Source organism: Falco rusticolus, chromosome 7, assembly GCF_015220075.1.
Source record: "Falco rusticolus isolate bFalRus1 chromosome 7, bFalRus1.pri, whole genome shotgun sequence".
NCBI lineage: Eukaryota > Metazoa > Chordata > Aves > Falconiformes > Falconidae > Falco > Falco rusticolus.
Genome location: NC_051193.1, coordinates 42,247,640 through 42,274,731, shown reverse-complemented (window position 1 = coordinate 42,274,731; position 27,092 = coordinate 42,247,640). Strand labels below are relative to the sequence as shown.

Genomic DNA, 27,092 nt, shown 5'->3' with positions numbered 1-27,092 from the left:
GGGGTACCCTCAGCCAGTTTGCTGATGACACAAACTGGGAGGAGTGGCTGATTCACCAGCAGGCTGCGCTGCCATTCAGCGGGACCTGGGCAGGCTGGAGAGCTGGGCAGAGAGGAACCCAATGAAGTTCAGGAAAGGCGAGTGCAGGGTCCTGCACCAAGGGAGGAACAACCCCACGCACCAGTACAGGCTGGGGGCTGGCCTGCTGGAAGGCAGCTCTGCAGAGAAGGACCTGGAAGTGCTGGTGGACAGCAAGTTGCCCATGAGCCAGCAGTGTGCCCTGGTGGCCAAGAAGGCCGGTGGGATCCTGCGGGGCATTAGGAGGAGCGTGGCCAGCAGGTCGAGGGAGGTGATCCTCCCCTCTCTATTCTGCCCTGGTGAGGCCACACCTGGAGTGCTGTGTCCAGTGCTGGGCTCCCCAGTTCCAGAGAGATGGGGAGCTACTGGGGAGGGTCCAGCGGAGGGCTACGAAGATGATGAGGGGACTGGAGCATCTCCCTTGTGAGGAAAGGCTGAGAGAGCGGGGCCTCTGTAGCCTGGAGAAGAGAACACTGAGAGGGATCTTACCGATGTGTACAAACATCTTAAGGGCGGGTGCCAAGAGGATGGGGCCAGGCTCTTTTCAGTGGTGCCCAGCGACAGGCCAAGGGGCAACGGGCACAAACTGAAGCACGGGCAGTTCCTTCCATCTGAACGTGAGGAAGAACTTCTTTACCTTGAGGGTGCCAGGGCACTGGAACAGGCTGCCCAGAGCGGTTGTGGAGCCTCCTTCTCTGGAGACTTTATAAACCCTCCTGGATGTGATCCTGTGCAACCTGCTCTGGGTGAACCTGCTTTAGCAGGGCGGGGTTGGAGCAAATGATTTCCAGAGGTCCTTTCCATTCCTGACCATTCTGTGATTCAGTTGCAATTTTATTAAGGAAGAAATCTTACTTACCAAGCTCCAGAGCCTTGCTTCATTTCCTTGACTTTTAAAGAAGATTTTGTAGCGTCTTTATGTGTGAACAATTGCATGCCGTGAATTCAGTGTAGAGAGGTGCATTATCATTTAGAAAAGCAGTCTTTGTATTAATGTATTTTAAATTATCTCTTTGAGGCAAGCAGATAGTTATTGCAAGTAGATATTTATTACAAATACTACATCACAAACTGTATATGAAGCCAGATGTTTTGTAGTGAACTGTTTTGCTTTTGTTTGGTGATCAGAATCCTGGGCTCATTTCAATCTTCTAGCTGTTACCTCTGACATCTTCTGGTCTTCTGATTTCCTATTTGATAACTTCAAATTATTTATTTTATAATTTAAAATTATTTAACTGCATATAAGTGAAGTCACATTAGAAAGATAGTGATTTCTGTTCATGCTTTTTGAAACTTCAGTTTATACTGACACCCATTTTTGATGTCATACTATGAAATATTTTACAGTCAACCAAATGAGATTACCAAGATGGGTAATAGCTTCCCAGATGACACATCCATTTTACCAAGTTATGGGACAGGATTGTATTCGCTCTGCTGTGTGGTGTCAGTAATGGGGGTGGTGCGGCTGTGATGGGAGCTGCAAATCTTTGCATCAGATTATGTGAAAGGCTGTACCCCACGGACAGGGTCACGTTACCATTTCTAGAGGCTCAGGAGAGGGCTCTGGTGTCTGCTGTCCTAGTGCACTGTGTGTATTCTCACAGCCACCGTTTGAATGGAGAAGACAGAGGACAAATGGAGATGGGATAAGAAAAATAGTGTACATCTCCTGAATACATCCATGTGGGCATGGTGTTTTAGCCAGTGATGCAAGAACAACCATATTGTGTAAGATGCTAGCAGCTGTAGCTCTGGGTCTTTTCACCCAAAGAAGTCTCCTTAATGCTTTTTTAGTTAATAATCATTTTAGGTAATATTTATTGTTAATTTTTTGCTATTCTTTATGTAGTAAAGAATAATTCATGTGGTAGAGACTCCACTGAGAAATTTTGCTTTTGGCAGCTAGTGTAGCTGAGAAGTGGTTCTTAAATTTGATAGTATTTCAGTATTATTCCAGAATGATATTCCTCCCTGATTGCTACATGAGGGGAATGATACTACTGTATTTTACTATATTGCATATTACTAGATATAGCAGTATATTACTTCAGGGAATCTGCTTAGCTGTTACATGCATATAGGGTTCTGTTGGCATCTTAAAAGTAAATAAAAGCATTGCATATTGCTGCATGTGGACCGATAGTTTGTGGGTTATCCTGCACAGTCTTCCAGTAAAAGAGGAACTCTTTTACTGTCAACTCTAAATACACAGTATCTCAAAACTACAATGTAACCAGTTTTCTCCCAGTTTATATGTATTTCCACTACCCTTTTCGTCGTTTGAGGGTAACCAAACAGAAAGGAAGATGTGTTATTCACATATTTTGATTTTAGAAGTATTTGGATTTGTTTGGCTCAATAGGGCAATGTTTTTTATTTAAGGTGTGGTCTGCATTTGTATCGCAATGCTATTTCCTCAGACTGTTTCATAAGGTTACAGATCTCTTTACAGTGCAAATCACAGCCCTTAAAGACTGTGGAGTTCCGTAGCAACTGAGACCCACTTTCTTGAAACTAGTCCTGCTGAACGTTGATTCGCTGATGGTCTTTAGGCACTGTTCTCTGCATACCATTGAATGGTATTCCATAATTCAATGAGTGATTGGGTATTATTGTGCTGATGCGTTTGTATATTGATAACCACTGTTGCTTTCATTTTTCCTTGTGATTATGGAAGGGGGACCAGGAATAGAACATTTACCTAGGAGCAGGAAATCACACTCAGGAGTACCTAAGCAAAAGTTAGTATAGATTTTTATAGCTTTTGTTGTCTGAGATTTAAAAGGAAAGATGTACCTGTATCTTGGGAAAGCTCTATTCAACATATCAAGTGGTGATATTGGTTCCAGTCAGAATACAACAGTAAGAATAGATCTTATTGGAAAGCCTAATGAAAACCGGTAAAGGAATTGCAGTCAGTCATTGTTGATGGGCTTTTATTTTATGCTAAATTTTTTTTAACAGTCTATTTTATAGACTGTTAGTAGCTTTAAAACTCTAGTGGCTTTCAAATATTAGGTTGCAGGATTTAGAGAGATTTCATAAAGTGGTAACTTTGAATTTTGGAAGGAATATCATTTATGTATATAAAGTTTTAAACACTGCCTGCTGCCGGTGTATTAATACAAAAATAATACAGTTATGGTAGTGGGCACTAAGAAAAATACAGAGCTATGCGATCTTCAGCTTTACATGGAGACACTGTTCAAGTCTTTGTCAAGCTAGATATATGCAACATATGTAGGGGTTATAGTACAGATGAGAAAAGGTATGTTTGTATTTATATAAAACTCGAAGACTGAGGAGAAGTCATTCTGGACTTTGAAACCAGATTATCCTCTCACTGCAGCTAGGTTTTTATCATGTTTCTGGTGGTTACAGGTAACTCAATACTTTAAAAAGTGAAATCTTTTATTAAGAGTTACAGCGCAACATTTCCTGAAAATAAGGCTGGTTTAGAGTATGTGAACTTTAGTAGCTATGAACATCAACCATACCTCAAATTCTTGGTTTCCATGTTCATGGTTATTGTTTGCAGAATTATAATCAAGAAATTGAGAAAATATGCCATAAAAGTTGACAATGGAACAGCATAAATATCATATATTGTGGTCTTAAGCATTTATTTAAACTGACAGAGTTGAATATGGGGAAGGCAATCATATATTCTCTCTTGTTTCCTTCCCTGAGATTCAGTATATTACAGTAAGTTCACAAGAACCTTCTGGAGTTTTATCTTGTCAGCTGTTGTAGTTGGAGTCCAACTCAGCCTCACACAGGGCACCAATTGTTGCAGCACAAACAAACTATCAGGCTGCAACAACACCTTTACCATCAGTCAGATTCTACTGTCCATGCTGCTTCACCTTCCTCCAGAGGTCAGACCACACTGCTCCTCCATCAGACCACCCATCCCACACTCCTCAGGGCTATTTAACTACTTCACAGAACGAGCTACAGCTGCACATGGTCCATGTCAACCAACCCACTGCCATTGAGGCAAGGCCACAGCTGCGTGTTATCAATGCTAATCAACCCACTGCCTGCATTCCTCTACAGTCAACCTACATCTGCAACTCCTTGCAGAAAGGAACACTCTTTCTGAATAATAATTTAATAACTTCAGTGCATTTTGATTCTAGTGGCTGAAATAATTGTCACTCTTAAGTTTCCCAGACTCCTGTCTGAGGCACCATAAATCTCTGTCCCTGCCTCTTTTGTCAGTCTGGATGTTTTTTATCTCATATATTTTTTCAGACCTTTGATTTAGTTGCTGTCTTTGTCTCCACCATTTGGAATCTGTTACTCTGTTGCCTTTGTGTGGAACGTAGGTCCTTTAACTGAGCTCCACACAACTTCACTGTCACCCAGAAATAATCCCCAAATTCATGTCTTTGCATTCCTATCATCCACCTACCATTTTTTGTTTCATTCTTTCCTTCACCAGATTTAGATAGTAGACTTTCTGGAGAAAGTACTTAGAATCACTTTCGTCTTTGTGGAACTATTTGCAAGACTTTGGAGCCCTATAAAAGATTGTAGTTAAGAACCTGAATAGTTACAACTACCTGAAAGTTACAACTTTTGCATCATTTTTCAGGCAAAGAACACTTAAAACCAGGAATATTATTTCAGGATGATTTTTTTGTGGCTGTGCCTATCACTTTGGAAGCATATTTAGAGGAGACACAGACAAGACGATAGTAAAAATAAGACATTAAGAATGTGAAACTCTTAGTACAGTGAAGGCTGGTTTAAGTCACTGAAATGATGGTAATTAATAACAACTAAGTATTAGTTCTCTGTTTTTTCTACAGAGCAGGAAAGAGATTCTGAGGTGCCAAGCTATAGTATAATAATTTGGAAGATACTCGTGTTTGATCATATATTTCTACAGATGCGTCCTTATATTTTGGTCTTCTATTTACAGATGCTTTAAAATTTAAAAAAAAAATAAATAATCTATATTTCTCTTTCAGCCATTAATGAATTTCCTGAAGATATATTTACAAATAAAGAACGTCAGCAAGGAGGAGTTCTGCTGCATATCATTGCTGTAAGTTTCCCTTTGCTGCGCTTCATTTTGTTTTCCTTTTATTTTTAATAAGATTTTAATCATCATAGTGTCCTAACTAAATAGAGCTCTGTATATATCAACATGTTTGTTTCTGATACATTGATTTCAGTATTTCTAATATGTCTGTATGGGTACAAATGCTCAAAAGGTAACATCTTAGGGACATGGTTTAGTGGTGGACTTGGTAGTGTTAGGTTAAGTTTGACTCAATGACCTTAAGGGTCTTTTCCAACCTAAATGATTCTACGATATTATTTTTATCTTATTTTAATATTATATATTTGCAGTGCCTATGCATTCATCCTCTTTGAGATGAAATCCTGGCCACATGGATCACAGACTTGTGTTTTCTTGTGTTTCATCTTGTATAAACAGGGTTTGGGATTCCTTTGGCAATGACATTATGCATGATGTGAAAGATTCTTGATTCTCTTTTTTTCCTGTTGCACCTCTCTGCAAAAGATGCAGTTGTAATTACAAAAAGAAACCAAGCCTGAAGAAATACAGAAAAAGCCATGGAGTTTTATATTTTATTGTAGACAAAACAAAACAAGTAAGGTCTGTGAGCTCCAGTTTTTCATTCCCAGCTCAGGGAAAGTAAAAAGGAGTTGTGTTTGATGCACAACAGCAGGATGAGGCCGTCTGTCTGAACACAGCACATAAATCCACATAAGACAGTGAGAAATCACATATATGCAGGGAACCAGGATCATTCCTGAGAGGTTTGGTGCAGTGATTCATGGTCAGGGCCTGCTTATTTCCGGGTGTGGTTATTTATTGAGTATTGTTAATCAACATGGTGTTAATTTCCATTTAATTACTTTATCTGATAATTAATTGAAAATATAGATGATGATTACATAGTTTTGTAAACCTTACCCATTACTTTTCTTTATATGAAGTCTGTTCTGGGACCCTATTCTGTCAAACTGTGGTACCTCTCATGTTCTAGGGTCTGGCAAACATTCTTGTTCTTAACTTCATCTTACATTCAATAATCTGTTTTTATGCCATAAACTGATCAGCAGAGGGATTTTTATTTGGAATGGAATAAAAAATGAAGCTATATATTTTGGTTAGTCTCAATAAATACAGCATTACTTTCTTTCCTCCTTTCATGTACAGGAAAAATCTGAAGTATTTAATGAATTTATTTTCTTTACAGGCTCTTTATATGTTCTATGCTTTGGCTATAGTGTGTGATGACTTCTTTGTTCCATCCTTAGAGAAAATTTGTGAGGTATGTTGAAGAACTTTGTTCCTTTTTTGGAAATTCATTTAAAGACTATTATAGAATCAGACATTTTACGCTGTCGTTATTTGGAGTTTATTCCTGTCAAATTTTTGGCCTCAGTCTTTTTCAAATGATTTGAGCTTTTCATAAAAAAAATGAACCTAGGCATGTTGGTTCCCCTGGTCACACTCAAGGAGAAAAAATGGAACATTTAATGAGATCAGATGGCAAAACCCACTCTTAAATACCTGAAGCATATAGCTAGAAAGGATATGACATATGGGTGAGTTTGGTTTATTATTATACTCCTAGTTTTAAAAGTCACTTTTGAAAAGAAATCATACATAGACGAATTAATGTGTTGGCAATGCATATTTTATTGCACATCTACCACTGTATCAGCAAGGAGAAAGCAAGCATATGTGGTCCTGGCATAAAGTGGAGAAAAGTGAGAAAATGGAGAATGCAAGAGAAAAGTGTGTACCTTGGTTTAATATGGAATGAGAATACATATTTTTATATGCAAAAAAAAAATAGTAAATAAATGTAGTTTCTTTAAATAATTGTTGAGAAGAATTTGCAAAATTACATGTGGAATTCTAATTGAGTTGTTTGGGACAGGGTAGAATTTATACTTTGCATGTAAATGGTGTGTCAGATAAAGCTTTGGTGAGCAAAATGAATACAAAATACAAAGCCAGATTTTAATTCCTTTTTGAGGGCAAAATCAAAATCTCATATCCTTTGCTTTTTAACAAAAATATGTATGACCATTTTCTGGAAAACTTCTGTAGCTAGTGAAGTATTTTCCTATGGATATATGTACTAAATTTCTATTAGTGTTACTCAGAGCTATGTACTTACACTTAACAATAGAAGAACAAATAGAGGAATAAGGGAGGTGGCCTTATAATAATAAAATACTCAATAGGGATCTTTTCTTTCCCTTTGCAGATGTTTTGTCTTCAGTATGCACCTTACACACCACATTTAAGTTGTACCACTTGGGTTGTACCAATTAAATTGTCACTGATCCTTCATAAAATCTTTGCCTCTTGTCTCATGTTCTGCTGAACATTAAAACATCCAAGAAGAATTCAGATAGCACATGTTTGAGCTCCTGCAACAGTATGACTGGTAATAGATCAAATGGTACAGTAAGGGCTTGTGTTTGTATTTTGTCAGGTTCTGTAGGATGCCATTTTCATCAGCTCAAAATGTTGCATACTGCCTGAAAAATACAGGATTTCTGTACTGGTCCTTTTTGGTGCTATTCACTTTTCTATCCTTGGAAGAAAAATAAGGTACTAAAGATGAGTCTAGAGACTCTCAAAAAGGAAAAAGCTCCTCCATAAAACCTTTATAGTTCAAGGGAGAGATCATCAAGAGAGTATTAAAATTGATGCAGCCCACCTGTGGATCTACACATGTTTCTACTGGTCTGAGAACTCCAAGTTACCTATATCCTGTTACAGCTTAAGAGACATTGTCATAAAAATACATCTGTCTACAGTCCACAGGCCTCTCTGTGTCTAATTGGACTAATTTTGCCTTTGTCAGCGGACTCACTTTTGATTACCCTAGCTGCAAAGTGAAGCCAGAATCAGTCCTGCTGTTTATAAGATTTATTCACAGAGGTTGTATTTGTCTCTTACGGATTTTTATTTTCAAATCTTAGAAGCCCCAAGGATTCCCTGAATTCTTGAATGATTGTATATAGAGTTCCAAAAGTAAATTAATGAAAACAATTTGGGATGTTGACAATCTTTTTGAACCTGCAGAGATGTTTTTCTCTAATCAGTTACGTGTAAGTCACAATTGACTCTTCAATTATATGTAAGTAGGTAATTTTATCTGACACTTCACTGAGTTAGGGTATAAACATTTTACTTGCCTGAAGTATATTTGCCTTTTCAAAAAGCAATGTCTTAATTTGTATCATAGTGACTGTTCATCCTTTAACAGTACTGTGGCCAGAAAATGAAGAGCTTCTGTCTTTGCAACTGTAGAACTGTGTAATGTAAATACAGTAGCAGTGCTGAAATTACCAGTGCTTTTCTTCCAGAAACTACATTTGAGTGAAGATGTTGCTGGAGCCACATTCATGGCAGCAGGGAGCTCCACTCCAGAACTGTTTGCATCTGTTATAGGTAAGGAGCCCACACACTAGCTTTTATGAGATCTGATGTTAAAAAAATCAGCAGCAGATCAAGCAGAGGTATCCAAAAGTGCTAACATTCTTCTGTCAGTTTATAATCAGCAATTGCAGCTGTCAGCTAGTCTGTGGTTCATGGTATAATTAACTGCTCAAAATATCTCATGAAACTGTGAATCTCCTCTCAAAACACAGAGAGGAATGGCTGATTCTGAACATAGGAAGTGGATGAAGAGATTTATTGCAGTCCCCTGAGAGAGGATTGGAGATACTTGATGCCTCTTTGACTTCTTTCTTCACAAATAAAGGGAATTAATTTTAGCAAGGAAGTAGGAGAACAGGGAACATGGGAAAAGAACAAATTAAGGTATAGATAAGTCAGATCTGTTAAGGCAGAAGGACACGGTGTACATTACTTACAGAATTACTTGAAGTAATCTCTGAAATATTAAAGATTATTGGTATAGAGAGAAAGTCTAAATGGCAAAAGCAGTACCTATTAAGAGAAGGAAGGACACAGGATTACAGATAGAGAACAAGAAAAGCAGCAAAGGAAAAAAAAAAGTTTGGGTTGGAAGGGACCTTTAAAAGTCATCTAGTCCAATCCTTCCTGCAATGAGCAGGGACATCTTCAACTAGATCAGGTTGCTCAGAGCCCTGTCCAGCCTGACCTTGAATGCTTCCAGGGATGGGGCATCTACCACCTTTCTGGGCTACCCTGTTCCAGTGTTTTACCACCCTCATCATAAAAAAATTTCTTCCTTATGTCTAGTCTGAATCTACCCTCCTTCACTTTAAAACCATTACCCCTTGTCCTATCACAACAGGCCCTACTAAAAAGTCTGTCTCCATCTTTCTTATAAGCCCACTTCAAGTATTGAAGGTCTCAATAAGGTCTGCCCAGAGCCTTCTCTTCCCCAGGCTGAACAATCCCAGCTCTCTCAGCCTTTCCTCATAAAAGAGGTGTTCCACCCCTGTGATCATTTTTGTGGCCACCCTCTGCACCTGCTCCAACAGGTCCACGTCTTTGCTGTGCCGAGGACTGCAGAGCTGGAGGCAGTGCTTCAGGTGGGATCTCACCAGAGCAGAGGGGCAGAATCACTTGCCTTAACCTGTTGGCCACACTTCTTTTGATGCAGCCCAGAATTCGGTTGGCTTTCTGAGCTGTGAGTGCGCATTGCCGGCTCATGTCCAGCTTTTCACCCATCCGTACTCCCAAGTTCTTCTCTGTGAGGCTCCTCTCAGTCCCTACGTCTCCCAGCCTGTATTGATACCGGGGGTTGCCCCAGTCTAGGTGTAGGACCTTGCACTTGGCCTTGTCAAACCTCATGATGGTTCACATGGGCCCACTTCTTGAGTTTGTCCATGTCCTTCTGGATGACATCCAGTCCCTCAGTTGTGTCAGCCGCACCATTCAGCTCAGTGTTGTCTGCAAACTTGCTGAGGGTGCACTTGATCCCATGTCTATGTTATTAATGAAGATATTAAACCGTACTGGTCCCAATATGGACCCCTGGGGGACACTGGCACCAGTTGTCACTGTTCTCCGTTTGGACATTGAGCCACTGACCACTACCTTCTTGACGTGACCATTCAACCAGTTGCTCATCCACTGAACAGTCCACCCATCAAATTCATATCTCTCCAGTTTAGAGGAAAGAATATTGTGGGGGACTGTGTTGAAGGCCTCACAGAAATCCAGATAGATGACATTTGTAGCTCTTCCCTTGTCCACAAATGTAGTCATTCCATCACAGAAGGCCACTGGGCTGGTCAGGTAAGACTTGCTCTTGATGAAGCCATGCTGGCTGTCGCAAATCACCTGCCTGTCCTCCATGTGCCTTAGCATAGTTTCTAGGAAGGTCTGTTCCATGATCTCCCCAGGCACAGAGGTGAGGCTGACAGGTCAGTAGTTCCCAGGGTCCTCCTTTCTACCTTTTTTAAAAATAGGTGCGATGTTTCCCGTTTTCCAGTCACCAGGAACTTCACCTGACTGCCATGACTTTTCAAGTACTATGGACAGTGGCTTGGCAACTATATCAGCAAATTACATCAAGTCTCTGGGATGCATCTTGTTAGGTCCCATAGACTTATGTATGTTCAGGTTCCTCAGGGATCACAAACCTGATCTTTTCTTGGAGTGGGATGGATTTTGCTCCCCCAGTTCCTGCTTTGTGGTCCATCCATTCAAGAGGTGTGGGAAGAGAGGTTGCCAGTGGAGACTGAGGCAAAAAAGTTGTTGAGTACCTTAGTGTTCTTCTCATCCATTGTTACCAGTTTGCCAGTTTTGCTCATCAGGGACGGTACGCTTTCTTTGACCTTCCTTTTCTGACTGACATACCTTGCAGAAGCCCTTATTATTATTCCTTGCACCCCATGCCAAATTCAGCTCCAGCCACACCTTGGCCTTCCTGACCCCATATGTACACAACCTGGGCAGCGTCCCTATCCTCTTTTCAGGATACCTGTCTCTGCTTCCACTGCTCATGCATTTCCTTTTTGCCCGTTATTTTGACCAGCAGGTCTCAACTTATCCATGCCACTCTGTTGTGTTCCTTTCCTGATTTCTTACACCTGGGGATTAAGACCTCTTGTGCTCTATGGAAAGGGTCCTTAAAGGTCTACCAGCTCTGATCTTCTCCCTTGTCTCTGAGGGCAGTTTCCCAGGGAGTCCTATTGACTAACTCATTGAACAACTGGAAGTTTGCTTTCCTAAAATTCAGGGTCTTGATTTTGATCTTCACCTGACCCATATCCCTCAGGACTGTGAACTCCATCGGTCAAGCTACCTCCAGTCTTGATGTCACCAATTAGCTTACTTGTGTTGGTGACCACCAGGTCCAGTATTGCATCCCCTCTTGCAGGGCTGTCTATTATCTGGCTTAAGAAGTTATCTTCAATGCACTCCAGGAGTCTCCTGGATTGCCTACAGCTCACCATGCTGCTTGTCCAGCAGATGTCAGGTGGTTGGAGTCCCCCAGCAGGTTGAGAGCCTGCAAGTGTGATGCCTCCTGTAGCTGGAGTAAGAAGGCTTTGACAATAGGCTTCCCTTGACTGGGTGGCCTGTAGTAGACAACACCAACAAGGTTCCCTCTGTTGTCTTGGCCTCTGATTCTTACCAATAAGCCTTCAACCTGCTCATGAGTATTCTTCGGAGACAGCTCTTCACAGTCTATCAATTTCTTCATGTAGGGGCAACCCTTCACCCCTCTTTACTCACATGTCCCTTCTGAACAGGCTGTAGCCATCGATACCCACACTCCAGTCACAGAATTTGTCACACCAAGTTTCAGTAATGGCAACTAGGTCATGGCTTTCTAGCAGCACAGTGGCTTAAATCTGATAAATCTGTCTTTAGTAAAGCCTCAGTAGGCTTTGCACTACTATCCTGACTGGTATTATTACAAACTTTATGGAAACACAGTCTAAAGGTATGCATTATAACCTCATGTCCAACTTACTAAAAAGCAGCAAATATAAACCTTTTAGGCTCCCTTTAGCAAAAGATATCCAATTTCTCACCTGGGAGAAAAGTTTCTGTGCTTTTTTATATTGTTTGAAATAAATTCTGTGTTCCTAATGTGACTGGAGATGTTTTATACTCACTTGAATAGATCACTGCACCACTAACAACCAAGCTGTGAAATACAGGACTTACTGTTGAAATAACTAGCTAAGAAATCATTTACTTTTAATAAAAATACATACGTAGAGATGTTAAGCCAAAAATGGGGAGCTGCTAGCTAGACTAAAAGCACAGAATATTCCACAGAGAAGTGAGCATTTATTACGAAACATGTTTTGTTTGAACTTTGAAGCAACCTCTTGTTCTCAGGTAGTACACATTCTAAGTAATTGCCTCTGACCTAAAATGAAATGACAGAGGTAATAATGCATGTTTTGCTCCCTCTGCAGGTGTATTTATCACTCATGGAGATGTAGGAGTAGGGACCATTGTTGGTTCAGCAGTTTTCAACATCCTCTGCATTGTTGGTGTCTGTGGACTGTTTGCAGGACAGGTTTGTAAAATAGTTACCATTATGGAGTTCAGTTGCTTATAATTTTAGGGGTTTCCATGAGAAAATATTAAAAAAAGAAGAAGGATCAGTCAAAACAAAAAATGATCTGGCATTGTGAAAATGTCAAATGTTGGAAAGAATTTGCAAATGCTTTACAAATAACAAATGTTTCCAAAAAGTTCAGCTGTAGTTTCAGCAGTGTGAACATACAGCATACAGAGAAAACTGGTTCCTCTTCATACAATACCATGTTCACATTAAAATGATCAGTGGCATATGCTGATCCTTCCTGGTAGTGATGGTGTTCAAAGAATCTAGGACTCAAGCATGAGATTTGCTCCATCTATTCAGTAGGTGATTAGACTGTGTATCATATTTTTTTCAGGTATTAAGTCCGATATATCCACAAATATAATGAAGTGAGAACCATTGTTTTGCTGCAGCACATTGAATTGTACTTTAGAATTGAAATTATGACCAATTAAAATATCATTAGTAAGAAATTTATTTCATTAATGGAAGTTTCTATATGATTTTTATTACTAGTCCCTATTATATAGATCCATTGTCTAACAGACTTGATACGTCTTCCTGTTAGCATAAAACCGCAATAGGTTCCAGACTTGTTGGTGATAATAATTCTGCTTACACACAGTAAGTGATTGCAAGACACAGGCCTTTTTCTTGTCTTTAAAGTCACATACTTTTGTTGGCTGAAGGTGTGATGTTTTTCAGGTGGTTTGTCTCACCCAGTGGGCTGTGTTCCGGGACTCTGTATACTACACGATATCTGTGATCATACTTATTGTTGTAAGTAGTTCTCTTACCAATTAATGTGTTTCATTGCTTGAATTTTTGGAGGACCAGCCTGTTAACTATTGATATACACTGGTAAACAGTTATTTCCCTAGCTAGTTCTAGTGACACCTGGAAGTGAGGGCTCAGCTCCACAGCATGGTCCAAATGTAAAACCTTCATACAGCCCCACAGAATACGTGTCCATTGGTGTCCATTCATTTTGTACCTACAGTCCGTACAGTTCTGGAGGCTAGCAGGCTAGTGTTATACAGTGTAGTTAGCACTCTCTGACTGAGGGGACTGTTTGTTGTGAAGAGGAAACATTTTGAGCTGCACCTCTATTTTAAATAGGGAAGGTGACTGTTTCTTGCTTCTAAACAGTAATTTTATTTCACAGATTCTGGGTAAATTTTTCTAAATAGAGCACAGGTGAGATACCACTTTGTTCATCTAGAGTGATGTAGTTGTTCCTGAATGTGTGCATTTACTGTGTCTGGTGGCAGGGAGGGGAAGAATCCACTTAGTTTTGTAATAAATATGGGTCACTAGCTGCCCATTCAGTTACAGGAGTTACATAGGCTGGAATAAAATGTGTATAACCACTTGGCCTAAGAGCACAAGTAAAATGGTTGCCTTTTCTGCTGAAACTAGTCTAGCTGTTTAAAGTACTCAGAGCTGGGTCTCTTTGGAATACACAATTTTGCTGTCATTTACACAGCACGGTGTGTGAGTACAAGTGTGCATATCAGTCTGTCTTTCACATGCACACACAGTTTTATAAAGAGTATTAATAACAGTGACTGAGAGGGATCCAAGCCTTGTTCACAAGGTTTGTGCTTTGTGAGGGGCGCAATCCATACAGTGAAAGTTTTAGTTAGAAAGGGTCAAAGCTCAATGACCTTTAGCTAGATAGCTAGATATGACTGATATTTATTAAATTTGACTGTTTTTCAAGATAGATCAGAAAAATGGTCAATTTATGTGGTTCCTTTTTTTTTTCTTTCTTTCTTCTAGTTCATATATGATGAGAAAATAGAATGGTAAGTTGTGTAAATTATTCCCTGAAGTCCCGTATTTGCCCTGAGACTGATGACTAAGTAGAGTTGCAGTGTAATTAGCTTTTATTCATAGATGCTGGGACTATAAACTGGATTTGACGCCTAGGAAATCCTCTGTATTTTCTTTGGTTATATATTTAATGATAATCAGGGAAAACTAAAAGGAAATTTAAGAATGTGGAAACATTAACAAAGTAAATAGGCTATATGTAAGGCCTGAAGACTCAGATGTGCAGGGAGGGTAAGCAAGTTCTGCTGCTCTGATTCTGCCTGTTGGTATTTATGGGGGTACTAGGTGTCCCAAAGAACAGTCCAAGATGAGATCCTAGTGGAAGATCATAAGTATCTTCTAAAATAGTCTTCTCAGAGTGCCTGGCCTGTGCTTCATCACTGAAATGACAAAAGGCCTTGGCATTATGATCCTTAGAGGGTAGCTATGGTTTCAGTCTGCATACCACATTTCTGAAATAATGCATTACCTTTTATTTGCATGTTTATTGGAACTTGAGAGTCTGCTCCCCTCCCCTATTCTGCTGAGGCATTATCTAATCTTAATGATGTGAATCCTGTGTACGGAAATGTGTACTTGTACTAGATGTTTTATGCAGACCCCTACGTAAACTTTTAAAGCATACAGCTGTTTGAGTGGCCTTTTAATCCTTTATTTTTGTTTCTTTGAGGTGGGAAAGCCTTGTACTCATCATTATGTATTCATTCTACATACTTATCATGAAGTAAGTACTTTTCTTCTCGATATGCCCTTTAGGTGTTAATTGACCATCATTCTTTTGGTGTGGTTTTGTCCTTGGCCTTCCTGCTGAGGGCAATATAGCCCATCATGTTTCTGAGTAAGAACCCTCGCTTTTTTTTATGCTTGATCAGTTTTGCACTAGATTTGTGCTCAGTCAACAGCAAATATTTTCATGTATCCTTTACACAGTGCACTGAGGTAAAGTAGTTTTCAGAAAAAGTTGAAAGAAAATTTCATTTATACAGCAATGTATGAAAAAGTTCATTGGGTACTCTGGATTGTAAGCACACAGCATGTCAGATATTACACGTTTTGTAACCTCTAAAGAACAAGGTCAAGAAACATTAGACAGAGTGCTAAGCATGTATTTGTGTTAAAACAGTCTCATACCAGATTGTATACTGACATCCTTCTTCTGTAGGGTCATTGCCTCTGACAGGAGAGTCAGGGGTCTGACTGTTACTGCAAGGGTCTGTGAGTCCACCCTCCTGCTGCAAGTTGCTTAGACTTATTCCCTCGTGCCCTCCCCTCACCAATAATCCTTTTTGGAACTTCAGCCTCCCTTTTCTCCTACATCAGGTCTTAGCAGAATTAATTGACAGCCCTCTTGGATCCCACCCTAGTACTAAAAGAGATGCATTCTTTCTTTAGAAGGGTATGGTCAGCAGTCCCAGAAATGCTCAAGCATCTGCCATGGGAAACACAGTACTGAGAGAAACAGTGAGGTGAATTACAAGTTGATGCAGGAGGAAAGAAGCCATTGTACAGTGAATGTCTTGGCTACAAAACCCACATCTCTGGTGTTTTTGCCTTCACTAAATCTGCTGTAGTCTTTTTGCAGTTTTCTGTATCTCATGATAGGTGCAACCCTTGCTTTCCTATCAGCTTGCCACTGAATTGAATAGTCCTTTCTCTTAACTTCCTATTGTCCAAGAAAATGCATGTAGACTTTACTGCTTGCCTGCGTAAGTTGTTCTCAGGCACTTAAAGTCTGATGAGGAGATGCAACAATCCAACCTTTTCAGATCTTTCCTTTGCACTTCCAGGTACAACGTAAGGATGCAAAATTTCTTCAGCCTTAAAAGCAAGAATGTTGGAAGTGGTGACACAGTTAACAATGAGCTGGAAGATGGTAATAAATGTTATGCCTCTAGTTGTGATGACCCATCCATTCCATTACTATGGAAAGGTAAGGCTGAGCAGACAGGACTTGGAAAAAGAGTAGTTCACAGGATACCCTTTTTATTTTTTTAATGCGGATCAGAACAGTGTTGATATTCAATCATAAGAAGGATTTTTTTTATTGGGTTAACTTGACAATTCAGCAGTCAGACTGCCAGATGAAAAAACCTCAGTCACAATTATTATTTTTTTTTTTATATACTGAAAACAAGCTGCTTTGCACATTGGCAATTTTGCTCCCTTTTCATCTCCTGTTCAGTGATGAGCTACAACACTGTGAAAGAAATATATTTTTTTTGCCAGGAAGAAGGTAATTTTCAGTTCAAAAATTAGCTTGGAACTAGAAGCAGAGACTTGGGTGTTGAAGGAAAGGACATGGGCAGATCAGTGGGCAAGAGGGATTATGTGTTGAGTTCAGATCCTCAGAAGACTGACTTTCACATGCCTAAACAGCTCTGCCTACATTGCCAAGCACATATGTAAAAATGAGAAATGCAGGTTCTTTGCTGTCTGTGTCTTTGACATAAAGGGGAAGAAGTTGATCCTTGCTTCTGGTACTGAAGGTAAGCAAACATTACCTGGGTATTTTTGGCTTTTTTGTAAGCCTGTTTTTATCATTGTCTTATCCCTTTTCTCTTCCATTCCCTCTTTTCGCTGTAGAGCAAAATCATTCCTACTTTCAATGCACAAACTGTATAATTTAGTGAGCTCTTGGGCTACTCTTAACAAGTGAAGTCTCCTCGCTTTGTTCTTTGCAGATGTTTCCTATTCTAGGAGACTGAGCTCAGCAGCAGCGTAGGTAGCATTGGGAAAGGTCCGTATGTAACAATAAATAGTGGCAAACAGGAGTTTAGAGCAGACTTGGAGAATCGCACTCTCTTCTGCTTTTGGTGTTTAGGCTGGAGTCTCTTCAAGGTAGGTTCTGTCACTTACCACAGGTTTATGCAGTGACAGCACATTGATATTCTGGTCTCAGATACGGTGTTTAGACAGTAGTTTAAAAGAGATTTAAAATTACTTCTCATGGGACTTTGCGGCATAATGAAATGAAGATGTCTTTGAAGTCCTTTGGTCTCAATCTACAATGAATTTTTTGTGACCATTGACTATGATGTAGTGAAGTCTGTCACTTGGATATGGAGGTACGTACATACCAGGTTCAGAGGGTACCTCCTAGGGCAGGTGTTGCTTATGTTTTATTCAAGTGGGGGTGCAGGAAAAGAGTCACCCAGTGAAAGAACACAGATATTAGTGGTTTTTACTTCTGAGGCATTTGTTGGGTTCTGATGTTATATCCCTGCATGCTTTCCTCTCTAGCCACTGTGTGGTGAAGGGATGATAGAGCAGAGTGCTTGCCTGTCCACTTATTTCCTTCTCAGGAAATGTGAAGATTATTTAATACTTGTAAAGAACTTGAAAAACTAGAAAAAGGAGCAAGAAAGCTAATAAAAACCTGGACTCATGAGAATGGTGTCTCCACTAGCAGCTGCCCACAGCAGATTTCTTCTCTAATTTTCCCCAAAGATGCATTGAAACTGCAGTTTCAGTCAGATTCCCTTTGCCTTCTCTAGCAGCCATTACACAAATGCATGCTGCGTTGGAGGAACCATTGTTCAAAGTGTGAGAGTATAGATGTTGTCACAGGCAAACCTACCTGGGATGAGAGAGGATACGAAGAAGTGATTAACGAGGTGACTGGGTTTGAAGTGAACAGTGTGAGAGGAGGATGGCAGTGTTAGCCCATCTGCTTTGTAGATGGATGGTTTGTGTGTCAAGAAGCTGTCCTAGAAACCATCTCATGGCTGCCTGTTGCATGTCCCTCCTGTTGAATCAAAATATGCCATGACCTATCAGTGACTCGCTGTTAGTTGACACTTGGTTGGCTTTAGAAGCTGAGTTGCACCTTCTGCAGCAGCAGCTTTCAGAAACAGGGGCACTGCTAGCAGCAGGAAGAGAACTAGAGCTGGCCCTTGCCTTACCTCCAGCCAGTGGTTAGCAAGTTTCAGGATCCGCGGAAAAGCATCCCTTGGCTTCACCAAGGTGTAGGTTTAACTTTAATCTGACTTTCCACAGGAGGAAAGTCTGATTACTTCGCAAAAAAGAGCAGTTGCTTTGGATGAGGAGCTTCCTTCCTACCAAGGATTGTTAGTCTGTTGCTCAAGTGCAGATAAAAGGCAGGTTCACATGCTGCACAGCTCTCTCTTATGCTTGTAAGTTTTATTACTTTCAGGAGCTTCCAATGGTGCAATATAAAAACTTCCGTTACTCGCGTTTCAGAGAAAAAGGACAGCTTTTCACCATAAGATAAATTAAATCTCAAGGGTGAGTTCTACAAACACAGGTAAAGGCGAAATATTTGTGCTTTGTGGATGATGTTCCTGTTTTAAAAGTACAAACATGTGACTCACTGCCCTTGGCTTTTATTATGTTGTTGTGGTTTAATGCCAGCTAGCAGCTAAGTACCGTACAGCTGCTCGCTTGCCTCCCCACCCCTACCTTTTGGAATGGGGAGGAAAATTGAAAAATGTAACACTCATGAGTTGCACTAAGAACAATTTAATAATTGAAACAAAGTAAAATACAGTTAAAACCAGTAATAACAACAGCAACAATTGTAATGAAAAGGAGAAAGAGAGGAATTAAACCCAAGGGGAGGAAAAAAAAGATAAAAACTCAAGTGATGCATGATACGATTTTTCACCACTCGCTGACTGGTGCCCAGCCAGTCCCTGAGCAGTGATTGGCCCCTCCCGGCCAGTTCCCCCAGCTTATATAGTAAGCATAACGTTCTATGGTATGGAATATCCCTTTGGTTAGTTTGGGTCAGCTGTCCTGGCTCTGCTCCCTCCTGGCTTCTTGTGCACCTGCTCACTGGCAGAGCACGGGAAACTGAAAAGTCCTTGATTAAGAGTAAGCACTACCTAGCAACAGCTACATCAGTGATCAATGTTATTCTCATACTAAATCCAAAACACAGCATTGTACCAGCTACTGAGAAGAAAATGAATTATCCCAGCTGAAACCAGGATATATGTTGATCCAGATTTCCACCAGGTGGCATGGCTCAATTCCTGCCTAAAACCAGAAACTTGGAAATAGCGGGTTTCTGAAGGCCTGAACAGGAGTCAACTAAAGTCAGCAAGAAGCTTTCTGTTGATTTTGACAGGGTTGTTGGTGATGACCCTTCATGGTGAGCAGGAAGTTTAGTAGTTTGTTAAAAGGAAAAGCTGTTCTCAGAAGATATTTTTTATAGGAATATCACAAAGGAGAAGCAAAAAAAGGCTTTACTCTGTCTCAAATAAGTGAAAACCACTTTTGTGATTTTAGGTGGAGCCAGTTTGTACTGTGTGGGGCCAAGGTATGTGTATTTATGGTCATAGGGAGTGAGAATGAAAAGCTGTTATGAAAATATAAGAGCAATTGCTGCAGTAAGTCAAAACAGCTGCTGTTGGTTATGTATATACTTATAGTGATGTAGTCTACATCAGTGCAGAGTTTCTATCACAGTATGCTGGGTATCTTTGGTCACTGTCTTTTTGGTGCTCTAAGAAACAGTTGCAGAGCAATGGCAGTGCTTTCATGTTTTCCATGACACTTTAAGATGAAGCATTGTGGAGACTTCACTGGAGAAACTCACTTGAGAGTTGATGAGACTGTTAAAAGGGATATCTGGCCTTTTTGCCTTACTAAGTGCCATCAAACATTTGTCTAACTAAAGCAAAAGTTAAGTTACTGTGGTTGAGTCCTTTTCTGTGAGGACTGGTTCCTAGGAAGCTTGTCTGGCTATATATTCCTCTACAGAAAAGCTGCAATACTCCTTAACTGTAAAAGTCATTGGGATGGATGTGCTCCTTATTTTTGTCATCAGCTGTAGTACTCAGCAAGGTTAATGTGTTTTAGATGTTGGGGCAGGGGGAGGATAATTGTTCCTTATGTTTACCAAATGCAAAATTACTACTAGTTCTATTCTCCGTTAGAGATACTAAGCTGCAAGCCAAGACTACAGAGTGGATTCTTTGAGTAGGACATATTTCTTTGTGAAACTAAAGATCTCTTTATGGTACTTCAGGTGACCCTAGTGTACTCATTGAAAACTCATTTTAGTGAAACAAAGCAATACGCTCAAATGCTAAAGGGTAAAAGATATAGCTGTTTACTGGTGATTTACAGGATTGCTAGGTTTTTCTTGTTGAATGGTAATGGAAGGATATATTTCTTCAACTTCAAATGTTTTAAAAGACACTTCAGGCAGCAAAACTTTTATTGCATGATGTGATTTACATGGATCCAGTCTTCTTCCTGAAAACCAAAAATATTTCAACACTGTGACGAGTAAAATAACAATATATATTTTTGTCTCCTTAGAACAGGTCCATTTTAATTCTTTTCTTTGAGTTGAATGTTTTCTTAGATTTCCTTTGCTTCCTGACTGGAATCGTGCACTAATAATTATCTTTCTCTTCTACTTCCTAAATTCTCTTCCACTTCTTAATGTAAGTAACCTAATACAAAACAGGAGTGGGAGGGTGAAGCCAACCTAAACAAAGCAGAAAACAAGCAGCAAAGAGTTTTGTTGGGTTTTTTCCCCACACATGTTATTACATGTAATATTTAATACTTATCAGTCTTAGGTGTATTTCCTGCCCTGCTTTCTAACACTGCATGGGTATGTCTCCTGTCTGCTGAGCCTTGCTCTACTTGCTATGTGTAGTCTGTGGCGTTTGTGAGAGTATTGGATTGTTGTTGAGCTCTGAAAGTCCTTGGCTGTACTTGTGTTGATTCCCAATATAATTTTGTCTTTCTGTGTTCTTAACACAGTAGAACAAAACTCTTAACCTTGGTACAAGTCCCTTTATATTAACAAAGGCTTACTTATACATTTGTTCTTGACAATTGTTATTTTTCATTTCAAATCTTTTCATGTTAGACATGTTGATAATATTGTGTGAAAGTAAAATTAAGGTTTCCAGAAGGAGTAAGCACAACATTAGGGACTTGTGGATCTGCAGCACCTTGATCCAATGGGATAGCTTTAGAGGTTTCAGGAGCACTGTCTACACTGCCATAGTGCAAGTGCTTCTAGGGAAGGCTTACAAAACTGTGGTGGGACATAAGTAAGGAAAACTGGTACTACTGCATGAATGGCTGGGTAAAACCTGATCCTGCTCATCTGATAGTGGGTTGGTGGTTACCTTAGCTGAGTGAAATCCCTTCTCAGCATGTTATCTAAATGAAGTGCACAACTGATGAGCAGATTCACCACGCTGAATTACAGGAAAGTCACTTGTAAATTCAAGCATTCAAATGAATATTAACCCCACCTGAGCCTGGAAAGAATGACTCTAGGTGATGGCAAGCATGGCAACATCAATTCCACCACTAACGCTGTCCATTGTGATCATTAGTGAAGGGGATGCAGCAGTATGGCAAAAACAGTGTTGTGATGGTGGATGAGATCATCTGCTCCAGTCCCCCCAAATACCGGTTCCCCGAAGCTGGGTTACGGATTATGATTACAAATAAATTTGGACCACGCACCAGAATGCGGATGGCAAGCCGACTCATCATTAATGAGGTAGGTTCATTAAGAAAATAATAAATGACTATGAGACAGAGGGATTGCTAAAGAGCTGTGCTCATAGTGATCCTGGAATTCAGATTCTCCCATGTTCCTAGGAATGGGCTAGAGCTTTGTCTTTCTCTAGCAGATGTGTCACAGGAGATCTGAAGATGGATTCCCAGCTGGTGATGCTTCCTGTCTTAATGGGAGGGCAGTCACCAAGGAGGGACTCTCTTATCTCCCTGCCAGATATTTGTTTCAGAGTATATGTGTGTGTGTGTGTGTGTGTGCATGTGCACATTTGGATTTTATCTGTAGCAGATTTGGTTTTGATTATTACAAAAGTGGTCAGGCTGAGAAAGGATAATGGAAAGGGCAACCAAAAATTGCTAAGAACTGCTCTTACATTAGCAGCACATCAGGATCACATCAGAAATTTCCCTGTCTCTTTAGTCTTCAGTGTAGTCCTCAGCTAAAAATAAAAGTGGACCAAAATATTTTCATGAGGGGAATTTGCCCTGGACAGTTTTGGTTTACTCTTACTTAATATATTGTCACCACCATGTATTGCTTGTTTCATACCCTGCAACTGAAGTGACAGGACTGGCCAAGTGATTCTTTTTGAGCTTGTATGAAGTTCTTGGGGTGAAATCTTTGGTCTGCAGATTTTATCCTTTGCTCCCCACAATGTCAAATATGAGAGGTTTTTACTCTGCCAAATAAATTAATTTCAGTAGTTGACGGAAATAAAAGCTTTAGCAAGTTCCTGGAATTTTAACATCATAAGACAGTTCATGTGTCTGCCCAGCGATGTGAATATCCCAATGAAAGAAAGCAGCACTAATATATTTGTTACAAAAGTCCAATCTAACAATAAAGCAGTGAAATGCTTATTAGGAAATCAGCTTGGTGGTGTACAGTCAAGAGCAGATCAGATAGGGCACATAGTGGCAGCTGACTGCGAAAGTTCTGCTTTGAAGACAATTCATTGATCAGAAAAAAATTCTTTCTTAATGCATATGTGCACAGAGAGCTGATACTTGCTAGTTCAACATCTGCAAAAACATTTTCTAAACGACAGCATTTTGGATCTATGTTCTTACGTATTCTCACTGCGAAAGCTTTGTGAAGTATTCAAATACGAGTTTTCTTTATTTTTAATTACAGTGCGTTAATACTGGTTTCAGGTGGGGTTTTTTGTGTGGTGCAGTTACTTTAATTTTCAAAGTATTTCAGAGCACTTTTTAGGAAGTTTCAACAATTTTTCATGAAAAAGAGAACACTTATTGACCCTGGATTATCTCACCTAACAAACTAAAAATATTTCTTTTTTTATAAAAGTAGGAAATTACTGTTACATCTCACATTCTCCAGTGTATTAGTGGGTATATATACTGACAGTTAAAACCTATCCTTGCAATTGGTGAACTATGTGTTGGAACTGTAGCAGTCTATACATGTCTGCAGGGGCAGTTATGAGCTTCATGAAAATATATACTTGGACAAGGGCAACAGGGGTTACTCTTGCTTTTGAAATTATATGTAGGACCTTTACAATTACCTCAAGGAATGGGGATGAGAAGGCGGGAGAAGAGTTGGACCTGAGTAGGGATGATCCTGGGAAATGGGTCATTTATAAGCCAGCTGTAATAGCACGGCAATGTCTTGAGTGTTACTGCTAGATTATGGTGCTGTCAGTGGTTTGAGTGGGAACTGTTGAGTGAGAAGTGCTTCAGAATAACCATGCTCATTAAAACATGGTGTGGAAGAACAGATATGACAACTTTCTTCATTATGTCTTGAAAGAGTCCTGCCAATAATTTTGAAGTGGGTGGTCAGCACTGGCCTGATGAAGACAGGTGGGCCACAGGCAGATTTGTTTGTTTGTGGCTGGAAGGAAGGCCTCATGGGGACACATCACCGCTCATGTGACTGGGGCTGGGCAGACGGCAAACCCCAGATTTAAAAAAGTCAATGTTTTCCAAACTATGGAAGTTTTGTCTTTGACACTATGCAGCGTCAGCGGTTAATCCAGTCTGCCAATGGCTCAAGCAAACCACTTCAGAATAGGAGACACGAGAATATGGAAAATGGGAACATCCCTGCGGTGAACCAAGAGGAGGAAAATGAACAGGACAGTCTGACTCCCTTTTCGTTGCCAGGTAAGGCTTGCTTTCCAGGTGTTTATAGTAAGGAAACAGAAGATAATTAAAATACCAAACACTGGGTTGTAAGAAAAGTTGACATATGTGGGGAGAGAGGAGGAGGGGGATCCATTTGACTGTCCAAAGGGTGTATTTGATAAAGTACGATTGGGCTGGAGGCTACTTGGCTAAAAGCAGAGCTTAGGAAAGTGTTTTCCAGCCATCACGCACAATAATGGTAGAAATGCTGGTTTGCCAGAGGCAAAGGGAAAGCAGGTAAGGCAGGTTAATATAAATAAATGTGTCAGACCAACCCAGTAAGCACTGCACTGCTACTAGTTTTGAAGCCAACAGTTAATAACCTGCTGGAGATTGCTAGGCCAGAGGCAGTTAGGTGTATAAATATATAACAACTCGATTTAGTGACTGTAGGGGAGGCTTCTTGAATGAAGAGGAAGAAAAGTTTAGGGGGGAAAAAAGTGTTTAATATATTTGACAGTGTATAAAGTTCTTAGAGTAGCAGTATGCAATAATATTCACCTTTTGGTGAATAATATTCACCTTCTGGAAACTGGTGTGAAGGGCTATATATAACCAAACTTACTATGTTGGTGTCTTTAGCACATTGCAGGTTGACTCTCCCCAAATGCTTTGGACATTAGACAGCAGAAATTAGATCAGTCCTCACAAACATGTAGTCAGTAGTTGTCTGTCACACAGTTATTGTTTAACACAAATATTACTTGACATAAATGAATATCACATGCAGTGAAAAAGAATTTTCTATGCTGTATATGATCCTGATTTCTTAGAGATCCCATTGCTTCAGTTGCTATCATTTCAGAAGAGATGTTTGTGTCCGAACAAACATTGAAGCATACTGTGTGAAGACTGGATAAAACCATATGTTTTTATGTGTTACTGTGCTTTTACGGGAGCTTCTTGCAGTCAGCAGTTACAGACATTCATGGGGGTGAAGAATGGAAACAAACAGATTCACTGAAGATAGGGCCATTAAATGGCCTCCTCATAATCAATGAAATAATGAAAAAAATGGTTTTATTGTATGGTGAAATAAGTGGATCCAATTCAGCAATATGCTTGTGCACATTAACAAGTTATTAATAATAACAAAAATAATAAAAGTAATAAAAAACTTCTAAAAACCCAAAAATGTCTCCCCAAACCATCTTAAAAAATGTAGGATTCAATGCACGTGTTGGCAAAGAGTATTTTTTAACTGAGTTGCTTTTAACAACTTTTTGGATTTAAGTGTTAATTAGGGCAGTGCAATCACGCATTTCTTACATTCCAGGACAATGCAGAAATCTTTACGTGTAGCAAACATTACCTGAAGACCATATCTGGATTTGTTCACGACTCAGACAACTTCTTTGTGAATAAAAAGTAGATTTCTGAGTAGAGCTTCCTAAGTGTGTGATACAACAGACAAAATGCTTTGAACTAAGGAGGGGGTTATTAGTTACGCCATTGGCCTTTTTAAATGCAGTTTTTCTGCATTTTTGAGAAAGTCTTCAAAGATAATTGAGGTGTAACAGGCCAAAGTGGAACAACTGATGATACGGTTCATAGTGGAATAGAGCAAAAGTTCAACATGAACTCAGAGTTGCGTAAAAGTGGTAAAGTGGTTATTTAAAATGCTCATCATTATCTTCAGGTTTTGTTACTCCTGTTGTCTGGAGATGATTATCTATTAATGGATTCTCATTGCTCAACTCATCTATTCTGAGGGAGAATTCTTTTATTTCTGCTTTCAGAAGTACCACTTCAATAACTTTGGAGAAAATGTAAAGAACCGGCATCGTGATTTGTTGTTGTTTAAGTACTGTGGCACAATCAGTAGCCTAAAAAAATCCTGACATTTAAAACTGGCTTTAGTGAAAAGATAGTTTGCAGGCAGTTTCCCAGAATCCCCTCTGTTTTTCTTTTGATATATTTTCAGGCCAAGAATAAGGCACGTACATACATTTTCTAAAGATCAGAAGTTCATGTATTCTTTTAGTACTGTAAAGAGCTCTATGAAGAATAGGCTTTCACTTTCCAATAGGACTTTCCAAGTCAGCTGCTTGCAGTGTGCTAAGCAGAAAATTCACCCCGGTATTTTAAGAGCTCCAACAGAAATGTCTGTGAATTGGCCCAAAGCCTTTTTTTGTGCTGTTTTATAGTCACCTTTTTTTAGCCTACTTGGGGGTTTGACTTTCCTCCCTCAAATTGCATATTCTAGATTCTTTTGCAAGAACAAGTTTTTATGAAACAGAAATAAATGTATGTGAAGTTTAAGACACTACATCATCTCTGAGCGATTCCCAGCAATCATTTGCAACCTGTAAGTTTTGCTTATTGTTCTTGTTTATTCTCTAGTAATGGCAGTGCTTTAGCGCACAGCAATAGAGAATAAAATTTGTACATGGAAAGTCTTAAACTACAGCATCTAGCCTAGATCCCATAGGTCAGACATTCAGAAAGATTCACCCCCAGGGTGTGGTTAAGGCCCATCTTGAAACAGGAAACAACAGGTAGTTTTTATGGAAAATACATACGGGGATCACACAAACCAGCCTTTGCCTTTGGTTTCTCTGCAGGGAGAAACATCCTCTTTAAAAGAGGAATTTCTTTCTTGATCTAACCTTTAGGCCATGATGGTTGTCTTCTAAGAGAAAGGCTCATTTGATACTTTACAGTTTAATTACTCTACAGTTCTTTGGAAACAGGTCTTAATCTTTAAAAAAAAAACCAAACACACCACAAATCAGAATAAAGCAGGATGAAACTGAGCAGGTATTTGTTGACAATGAAACTATGCATAAAAGCCCTTGCATCACTCAGTAGTCTTTTAGAGCCCAGACTCAGAATAGCACTTCTGTGCAGCTCTTTGAGTCCTGGAATCCCATTCACTGTCACATGTTCAGGATACTTTAAAATTCTCAGTGTTCTCAGCTCCTGCAGGTTTCACAAAAATAAAGAACTCCTCTTACAGGATTGGACCATGGATGCTTTATATGTCATTGA

General features: G+C 39.7%; 1 protein-coding gene across 1 annotated transcript in view; it reads left to right on the top strand.

Moving 5' to 3' along the window:
* The window catches only part of LOC119150877 (ras and Rab interactor 3-like), a 180,289-nt gene that overhangs the window by 56,083 nt on the left and 97,114 nt on the right, over positions 1-27,092 (top strand). Inside the window, exons 3-12 of the mRNA XM_037393969.1 lie at positions 5,064-5,140; positions 6,327-6,401; positions 8,461-8,545; positions 12,466-12,569; positions 13,305-13,379; positions 14,382-14,407; positions 15,106-15,159; positions 16,223-16,365; positions 21,764-21,933; positions 23,936-24,080. Of these exons, the coding sequence (XP_037249866.1) occupies positions 5,064-5,140; positions 6,327-6,401; positions 8,461-8,545; positions 12,466-12,569; positions 13,305-13,379; positions 14,382-14,407; positions 15,106-15,159; positions 16,223-16,365; positions 21,764-21,933; positions 23,936-24,080 (954 nt within the window). The remainder of the gene's footprint in view (positions 1-5,063; positions 5,141-6,326; positions 6,402-8,460; positions 8,546-12,465; positions 12,570-13,304; positions 13,380-14,381; positions 14,408-15,105; positions 15,160-16,222; positions 16,366-21,763; positions 21,934-23,935; positions 24,081-27,092) is intronic.